The sequence below is a fragment of the Apaloderma vittatum genome, unplaced genomic scaffold, assembly GCF_000703405.1.
Source record: "Apaloderma vittatum isolate BGI_N311 unplaced genomic scaffold, ASM70340v1 scaffold43630, whole genome shotgun sequence".
Classification (NCBI taxonomy): domain Eukaryota; kingdom Metazoa; phylum Chordata; class Aves; order Trogoniformes; family Trogonidae; genus Apaloderma; species Apaloderma vittatum.
Genome location: NW_009697145.1, coordinates 5,597 through 15,619, shown reverse-complemented (window position 1 = coordinate 15,619; position 10,023 = coordinate 5,597). Strand labels below are relative to the sequence as shown.

The 10,023-nt window shown below is 44.2% G+C and overlaps 1 protein-coding gene across 2 annotated transcripts; it reads left to right on the top strand.

The window, feature by feature from the left end:
- The first annotated feature begins 273 nt into the window (after positions 1 to 273).
- Positions 274 to 9,360, top strand: PCDH18 (protocadherin 18). 2 transcript variants are annotated; one of them, XM_009877227.1, is made up of 4 exons: positions 274 to 2,778; positions 3,762 to 3,847; positions 3,985 to 4,148; positions 8,351 to 9,360. In XM_009877227.1, the coding sequence occupies exons 1-4, from the start codon at positions 274 to 276 to the stop codon at positions 9,037 to 9,039; spliced, it is 3,444 nt and encodes a 1,147-aa protein (XP_009875529.1). In that variant the 3' UTR covers positions 9,040 to 9,360. The 2 variants fall into 2 exon arrangements, with proteins under 2 accessions (XP_009875529.1, XP_009875522.1); XM_009877220.1 differs by having other exon boundaries at positions 3,759 to 3,847.
- The last annotated feature ends 663 nt before the right edge of the window (positions 9,361 to 10,023 follow it).

Here is a 10,023-nt window from a genome sequence, read left to right as displayed (position 1 = left end):
CCGGCACCCCGCGGGATCCCGGCGGATGGATGAGCTGGCAGCCCAATGAAACAGCAGCGTGGATTGCCTACGGACTGGTATCTCTCTGGATGTCCTGGCACGGTGTGTGTATAACGACAGAGAAAGAAAAAAAGAAAAGTTTTCTGATCCGGTAAGATACTGATGCTTGGCTGGCTAGAAAAGGCGTTTGCAAGTTTGTAACGGAGCAGATGTGCGCTGGGTTTAAGGTACCGGAGGAAGTTGAAATAATTGCTTTTTAACTTGCTTGGAGAAATGAATTGCAAAAACTTACAAATGCGGCGAATCGGCGGTAAAATGCACTTTATATTCATTTTTGCACTGGTGATAATATCTTTCAATAAGGCTGTGCTGGGCAAGAATTTGAAATACAGGATTTATGAGGAGCAGAGAGTCGGATTGGTAATCGCAAGACTGTCGGAGGATGTAGCTGATGTTTTATCAAAAATGCCCAACCCTTCCTCAGTTCGCTTTCGAGCCATGCAGAGGGGGAATTCTCCCTTGCTTGTGGTCCGGGAGGATAATGGAGAAATCAGCATAGGAGCTAAAATTGACCGGGAACAACTCTGCCAGAAAAACTTAAACTGCTCCATAGAGTTTGATGTGATCACTCTGCCCACTGAACATCTGCAGCTTTTCCATGTCGAAGTTGAAGTGCTGGACATTAATGACAACTCTCCCCAGTTTTCCAGAGCTCTTATCCCTATTGAAATATCAGAGAGTGCAGCTGTAGGAACCCGGATCCCCTTGGACAGTGCTTTTGATCCTGATGTAGGGGACAACTCCCTTCACACTTACTCCCTTTCTGCAAATGATTTTTTTAGTATTGAGGTGAGAACCAGGACTGACGGTGCTAAGTATGCGGAGCTGATCGTGGTTAGGGAGCTGGACAGGGAGTTGAAGTCGAGTTACGAACTCCAGCTCACTGCTTCAGATAAAGGGGTGCCTCGGAGATCCGGATCATCCCTCCTGAAAATAAGCATTTCTGATTCCAATGACAATAGCCCTGTTTTCGAGCAACAGTCCTACATAATCCAGCTCTTAGAAAATTCGCCTGTTGGGACTTTGCTCATAGACCTCAATGCTACCGACCCAGATGAGGGCGCTAACGGTAAAGTCGTGTACTCTTTTAGTAGTCATGTGTCTGCCAAAATTACAGAGACTTTTAGGATAGATTCAGAAAAAGGACATCTGACCCTCCTGAAGCAGGTGGACTACGAAGTGATAAAGTCCTATGAAATCGATGCTCAGGCTCAAGATCTGGGGCCAAATTCTATTCCAGCTCACTGCAAAATTATAATTAAAGTTGTGGATGTGAATGACAACAGACCTGAAATTAACCTAAACCTGATGTCCCCAGAGAAAGAAGAGGTAGCTTACATTTCCGAAGGGTCCCCTCTGGACACTTTTGTTGCCCTGGTCAGAGTGCAGGACAAGGACTCTGGTGTGAATGGAGAGGTGGTTTGCAAGCTCCATGGGCATGGCCACTTTAAACTTCAAAAGACTTACGAAAATAACTATTTAATCTTGACTAACGCCACCCTAGATAGGGAGAAGAGATCTGAATACAGCTTGACTGTAATAGCGGAGGACAAGGGAACGCCAAGTCTCTCCACAGTGAAACACTTTACTGTCCAAATCAGTGATGAAAATGACAACCCACCCCGCTTCCAGACAAACAGATACGAAGTTGTTATCTTGGAAAATAACTCCCCGGGAGCGTACATCACATCAGTCACAGCCACAGACCCAGATCTAGGAGACAACGGGCAGGTGACCTACACCATTTTGGAGAGCTCTATTTCGGGCAGTTCTATAACCACCTACGTGACCATCGATCCTTCTAACGGGGCGATCTATGCCCTGAGAACCTTTGACCATGAAGAAGTAAATCAAATCTCCTTTATGGTTCAAGCTAGGGATGGAGGGAGCCAGCAGCTCGTTAGCAATACCACGGTTGTACTGACCATCATTGACGAAAATGACAACGCTCCTGTCATCGTGGGGCCAGCGCTACGCAACAGCACGGCAGAGATCTCAATCCCTAAAGATGCTGGAATTGGCTTTCTCGTCACCAGGATAAGGGCTACAGACAGAGATTCTGGCATGAACTCCGAACTCAGCTGCTCCATAGCGGCTGACAAGGAAAGCAGCATTTTTGTGATGGATCCCAAAACCTGTGACATCTCCATCAACGTGAGTGTTGAATCAGTTCCGGCAAAACAATGGGAATTTTTTGTGATAGTCCAGGATAAAGGCAGTCCTCAGCTTAGTACTAAAGCGCTTCTGAAATGTACTGTCTTTGAGTATGTTTATTCATTTTCAAGCACAGAAGCAACTTTGGTAAGCCAACCCTCCCTGGATGTCTCCATGATAACCATTATATCCTTAGGATCAATATGTGCTGTGCTGTTGGTCATTATGGTTATCTTTGCTACAAGATGTAATCGAGAGAAGAAGGACACCCGGTCCTACAACTGCCGCGTGGCAGAATCGACCTACCAGCACCACCCAAAAAGACCCTCAAGACAGATCCACAAAGGGGACATTACGTTGGTGCCAACAGTCAACGGCACTTTACCCATCAGATCTCACCACAGAGCTTCCCCATCATCATCTCCGACCCTGGAAAGGGGACAAATGAGCAGCCGGCAGAGCCACCACAGCCACCAATCACTGAACAGCCTGGTGACCATCTCCTCTAACCACGTGCCTGAAAATTTCTCGCTGGAGCTCACCCATGCTACTCCAGCTGTTGAGGTAAGGTCCACACCTCGCTTGGCGCATCTATTCACCCACACATTTGCCTGGGAGCACAGAGGTCCTCTGCGTGCAGCCTGCGAGGGCAGGGGGCGGGTAGGTCCGTGCCTAACGAGAACCTGTTGGGGATTTCGCTTTAGATGCCACGACTGTGCAGCTTTACTCCCATATCAGCTGAATCCATTACCAAGGGGAACAGGGTTAAACCAGTTATTAATAGCATCATTTCTTGGTTCTTCCTTGTAAGGTCAAAACAATGGAGTGTAACATAGGCATCACTCTGCTCTGCTTTGCTGCTTTTTCTCTCTTCCCTGCCTTCCTTTTCCCTCTTGCTTTCCTTTTCCTTATCTCTCTTTAACAAAGAGTGCCAGAGTATTTAGCCAGAGACAATTTCAATAAACAATACAATTTCATTAATGAGGATGCAGAACTAAAAGGTTAAACACTGACTTAGTTAAAGTACAGCTGTTGTAGTATTTGATTGTAGCATCTCAAACTTTTGAGACTTCCCATCTCAGTTTTTATTGCAAGTGCTTTGTAATGGCTTAAATGAGAACTGTGCCCTGGTAACCCTCTACACCTAGAGCAGTGTCATTTTAATATGAATTGGGATCCCAGAATGGTAAAGGGTTGATTCTAATCTATTAAAGCAAAACTCCACCTCTGTTTAATTACTTGTTTTACTTGTTAATGAATGAATTATTATGAGTTCAGAGGCTAATGAACAGCAGTGCATTTCCTCATTGTACAAAGTCTTCAGATGTTTCCTGTGGCAGACACTGTGCTGCAAAATAATCTGTTGCACTGCATTATGTATGTGTAGGAATTTGATTTAATTAAACTTTAAAGGAGAAAAAAAACCCACAGAAAACAAACAAAAAAACACCCCCCCAAACAAACCCGAGAAGCGAATTAGTGGGTTCTCAGCTAGAAATTTGAGCTTTCTTTGCAAGGAATCAGTCTTTTCACCTTTTCTTTAGCAGGTTTCTCAGCTTCTCTCGATGCTTCACCAGGGCCAGTATCAACCAAGGCCAAGCTTTCGAGGAAACAAGTATTCCAGAAGCTACAGGTAAGGCTCTGGACTGTTCTGCTACTGTATGCACGTGCGCACAGCAGAAAATACAGACATGGATTTTTAATCAAAGAAGTGGAATACAGCGTTCGTGAGGTGATATAATTGCACCGTCATCACAATTCTCTTTACAGATATGCCCTACAAGATATGGATAAATTCAGCCTGAAGGACAGTGGTCGGGGTGATAGTGAAGCTGGAGACAGTGATTACGATTTGGGGAGAGAGTCTCCAATTGACAGACTTCTCGGAGAAGGATTCAGTGACCTTTTCCTTACAGATGGGAGAATTCCTGCAGGTAAGAGCACAATGGAAGCTGAACAGTTTATTTACAGTGCTGCCTGGCTGTCACTTTGATAAAGCTACCACTGAGAAAGCAAAAATTCTTTAGCTTTCAAGTCCCATGTTTCCTTCCTTTTTACTGTTTCATGATAAATACCGAGCTGAAGCCTTCACATATCTAGTAAAATGAAACCTCAGACACAACTGAAAACTTGCCCAGAGCAACACCTACTTTTTTCTATTACTCACATCATCATGAGCTGGCTCCAAATCCCCACCAAAAGCACGATCTGCTCCATGTTCTTAGGCTTTTAATGACTGGGTGGATGTTTTTTGCACAGGCAGGCAATTGTGGTTTGTTAAAAATACACCGAACTATAATCTGGGAGGTACATTTTTCCACAATGGGTTTGTTCCATGCAATACAAACTTGTGCTGCTCAGAAATGGATTGTGAAAGGTGTCTAGAAATATGAATGGAGAAGAAAGAAAGCTGTCTTTTTTTCCCCACTGAAAAATGAACTTGAGTGCTAAGGGAAGAATCTAAGTCTTGCAACCCTAATTTCTGGAATAAAGAGCTTAAGAGGTACAAGCCAGGAGCAGAGGGCAGAGAGAAAAAAGCTAGAAGGGGGCGAGTGAAAGAAAGATAAACGCACACATACATATTTATGTGTATGAAATACTTTTTTGAAATTTATGCCCAGCTATCAGCTGAATAAAAGAGGCTAATCACTCTTAAGTACAGATACGAGAATGTTGTGATTACTTTAATAACTATACAGCCACTGGTTGTACCCTAGATCTTGTGCTTGTTTCATATCATATTCAGTTTTCTCTGCTTAACCAACAGGGCTGAATAATTTCAGTATGGCTTGCTGAACTAAGAGCTTGAACCTAAAAATTTCAGTCAAGTCATTCTGTACCTGGGAGCACATTGCTCTCTGGGGTTCTGTGGCATGTATTCCCTCCTAGAGTGACCCCCACCTTTCATCCAGGGCTGGGGGAGAGGAGCCCCAGAAAACACCGGTGAGGTGATTGTACCTGACCTTAGTGCTTTTCATCCTGAGAAATATGCTGCTAGGCCAAGCAAGAGTCAACCCCAAAAGTTTAATTTGCTCTTCTTAAGTATTTTAACTTTAAAATTGTTCTTTTCCTGTTTTGCTTCAGACTAGATCTGTTATCACCTACCCAGGCATTCACCTACATCTTCAGCTTAGTCTTATGTTTCAGAACTAAAGACGTTGAAAAGTTACTCTTTCTTCAGAACCCTGAACCAAAATCTGGAGTCCTAGTGTATTTTTATCCTCATCTACCCCAGCTCCTACTACTTATCCTCTGCCAGCTAGCATGAGGCATGTCTCATTCTCTCCTGTGGTTGGCAAGGAGGGATCTGCTGGGCTCTCAGTTGCCAGGGGAACTTCAAGTGCAAAATGGTGTTTGCTCTGGCACCCAGCCCTGCCGCTGCCAAGGGAGAACTGAGCTGTCCCCTTCCTGGCAGGCAGGAGTGGTTTACCCTCTTGGCTAGCCAAAATGCCCCCGACGCGTTTTTCAGCTCTTGCAATTCTAAACAGGAAGTCCAAGTGCAGAATTTCCAAAAGTGCCCGACTAATCATGTTCGAAGTAAGGAAAACTCCCGCTGACTGCGGAGAGAGCTGGGTTGGGCTCTCCAGACGGGTGTTTCATCTCGCCCAGATGTCCGTTTGCTGCTCTGCATGGTCTTGATCCATCAGACCAGTATGCTGAAGCTATGCAGAGGAGACTTGAATTGATCTGCAATCCAAAAAAATGAAAAAGGCAAAGAAAACTGCCTGGAGGTTTTGCTGATCTCCATTTTGAATGATTTCTGCATTATCAGGCTGGACAGAGGCAAAATGCTGTGAGAAAGTCCTTTCAGTTTGTCCCTTTAAGGTGGAAAGGAGCAGAGCCAGTCCCTCAAAACTTCAGAAATTACATGATCAGAAAGTTCAGTAACTGTCCTCAAAAGAACTGTTTCTGTCTCTCTTTTTAAATCTGCATCAATAAGCTCTAAGTTCTGGCAAAAATACCCCCAAAACTATTGTGCATCTGGGATGGTTTTTAATTGGTGATGTTTTAAGGACAGACACCATTCAATTTCCTCAGAGTATCTTTTGATCTTATGTTTATGAATTGATTATTTTACACCAAAACCAATCCTGATAATGTCAGTAACAAAACTCACAATGAGATAATCCTTGTTACTAAGGAAATGCTAGAAAATCTCTCAGTGATTTATAGGAGTCTTCTTCTAAGAAGAATAATTCTTCTGGTATGAGTTGAGCGTTGGTCCAGGCTCTATGAATTCCTGAGATATTTTTTTCCGTTCTAACTCTAGGGCATTTTCTGCAAAGCAGCACATGCAGGCTTTTCACACATGGGAACAAAGCACTCAAAGGCGTTTTGGTCGCTTGTATCAAAATTTCAGCCACTGATACTTTCTAGGTCGCTTTGTTTGTTCGAAGCTCATGTAGCTTCAAACACAAATAGAAGCTTGTGCCGTATCCAGCCTGCAGTCTGAATCTGTATTCTCGAGGAAATTCACACTCTCACATGTGAGATGCAGGGCAAGTTTATACTCAGAGGAATGGAAGGGGCATTAGGAAAGCAAACAATGTGGTAGGCTGTGTGTAAAGTGCCAAGATAAATAATGCCGGTAGTGTGAGAGTAGGACTCTATCCATCACCGGGATGTCCTAGGCTGAAATACTCTGTTGAGTTCTGCTTATGCCAGTGCACAAAGGTTTTTTTTTGATAAACTGAGTGGATCCAGAGCCAGATGGGAAACGTGATGAGAAAGCAAGGAAAACTTACAGGGCTGCAAACATTTTTTATGTACTCAGTATATAAAGAGAAAGAAGAAGAAACTCTATTCTGTGCGGCTGATTAACCCTCAATTAATAGAGGATTAGGGAAAAAGTTTCTTATGGTCAAAATATACATAATGCAAAGAGTCTGGCATTTCTGGAAATTTTGTTTTGAGTTATGTGCCTCAATTTTAAGTTAGTGGCCCCTGCAGCACCTCAGTCTTTTCCAGCAGGTCTGCCCAGCAGCAACCAGCCTGAGCCTAGGCTTTGTGTCCTACAGAGTCAGTTCTAGGAAAACTTGGCCTCTGTCCTGGCACACCTCTCTTTGCAGGTCTGTCAAACAGGGTTCTGCCCCATCTTCGCTTCCAGGAGCCATTCTTGGGACTTTTCATCTGTTCGCAGAGGACTCTTGCAGTGGTCTATCTTGGGCCGGTTCAGACCAGCGCAGCTCCCAGGATGCACTTGCTTGCCCCATCATATTACTTCTCCCTGAGAGATACCACTAAAACCAAGCAGCTCAAGGAGCAGCTCCGTTTTCTTCTGCTCTTCAGCTTTCTAGGCTGGCCTGGGTGCCCACCTTATACCAACGCCTGAGCCAGCAAGGTCTGGTGAGCTGAGCTGCAGAGCTGCGAGCGCACCTCAGAGAAACTCCAGTGTAAACACAGGAGTCCCGTGGGGTGGGAATTAAACCCCAGGTATTCTGAACCTGGATGAACGTGTAACCGATTCACTTAAAAAGGTAATATGGCAGTGGGTCACCTCGTACTCAACATACGCCTCGTTGTCAGATCAAAAGGAGGTGTGTTAATGAAGAGGGAGGTCTCCCTGCACATTTATTTCCCCTGTCCGTTTGCTCTCGCTGTGTTTCTCTGATATGCTTCTTTAATTGCACATGGAAGACTGAAGTAAAACTTAAGTAAATGCTTGGAGGTAGAGACACCTTTTTATTTTATATTTTTTTTACCAAGACAAAGCACTGTACACAAAAGAATGAATGGCTTCAAGTCACAAGTGCTTATTTTCCACACAGGATTTACATGTTTATCTACAGCCCTAGTGAAGAGATTGCATCACTGTCTTACACATTCTGTATTTATTCTTATTGTCTGGGACCGTTCAGAAACAGAAGTACGTTTAGATCTAGACCGTTTGTATTTGCCACCTTCCTGCACACAGAAGGTGAACCCAAATACTAGGTTTGCAAGCTTGACGAATGGACGTATGTGAACCACGTGAGGTTCAACGAGGGCAAGTGCAGGATCCTGCACCTGGATTGGGGCAACCCCCAGTTTCAGTACAGGCTGAGGGATGGAAAAATTGGGGGAAACCCTGCAGAGAAGGACTTGGGTGTCCTGCAACAGGAAGGGGATTCTCACTCTCGTCTTGTCTCTCTTGCAGCGATGCGGCTGTGCACAGAGGAGTGCAGGGTTCTGGGGCACTCCGACCAGTGCTGGATGCCACCGTTGCCCTCTCCTTCCTCCGATTACAGAAGTAACATGTTCATCCCTGGGGAGGAGTTCCAGTCGCCCCAGCAGCAGCACCAGCAGCAGCACCAGCAACACCAGCACCAGCAGCCAGGCCTCGAGGAAGAAGCACAGCCCGCTGACACCGGCGAGAAGAAGAAGAGCTTTTCCACGTTCGGTAAAGACTGCCAGAGCGAGGAAGAGTCTGGGGACACCTGTACCTCCTCCCTCCTCTCTGAAATGAGCAGCGTCTTCCAACGCCTGCTGCCACCCTCCTTCGACGCCTACACGGAGTGCAATGAGATGGATCGTTCCAACTCGCTGGAGCGCAGGAAGGGACATTTGCCAGCCAAGACTGTAAATTATCCTCAGGGGGTGGCCGCCTGGGCAGCCAGCACGCACTTCCAAAATCCTGCCAGCAACGGGCTCGCTCTGGGGACTCACTCGAGCGCGCAGCCATCCTCCAAGTGGCTGCCAGCCATGGAGGAGATCCCGGAGAATTACGAAGAAGATGATTTTGACAATGTGCTCAACCACCTCAGTGATGGTAAACACGAACTCATGGATGCCAGCGAGCTGGTGGCTGAAATTAACAAGCTGCTGCAAGATGTCCGGCAGAACTAGTTGTTTTGAAAAGCCTCTTTTTCCATATTTATGGAAAACAGGAAGGGAAAAAAAAAAAGAACAGAAAGCAGACTGAGAACTGGCCTTGCCAACTAGTTGCATTTATCATAAATGTGTCTGTGTATGTTGAATATTAAAATACCATATTTTCGTATGTACACAATGCAAGTGTGATTATCTTTATCTGTATTTTAAAAATACATTTGTACCTTATATTTATGTGTAATTTAACAAATAAATTTTATTTTTGTACACCCACAGCAAGCATGTTTTCCTAAATGTATATAGATGGTACCACCCTTGTCAAACTTGCAGCGTTCTTGCCACGCTGGCATGTTAAAACAAAAAAAATGGAGGGATATTGCTTTCCCTTATTATTTCTTTTAAGTCTCAAGTGTTACAAATATGATTTCAAACCACTGAAAAGTTATGCAAACATTAGTTTCGATAAATGCTCCAACACCTTGTTGCAATGTTTCATTCTTATAATAAAGAGTTGTCAACTCCCATGAAACCTGAAATATCCTTTCTATTTTGATGCTTTTGGTCTATAGAGTCATTTTCCCATTTAATTAGTGGATTGTTGCAGGCTGGGGCCTTACTTTCTTTTACAAGTGAGTGTTTTCCCAAGTGAACAGATAATGGAATTCAGTGATGGAGCTTCCAATGTTATCTCTGCAAAAAAAAAGATAAATTTGTCCTGACATTCTTACGTTGCAAAGCTGATTGAAGCCAGCGGTGTATACTTGAACGACAGCAATAAAATCAGTTTTTCTGACCTCGAGCTGAATTCTCAGTTTATGTAAATAAAGAATTGCGATTGATTGCTTTATCCTTGTAAATGACACGAAAATAAAAGGAATGCTGCGTCTCCCAGGAAAGCAGCTGATTATCATTACATTTTGTCTGTGTTGTTAAGTGTGCCTGTCTTGTATTTGCAAAGTAATACAGAAATACTGGAACTTTATAGGAAAGAGCTATCCT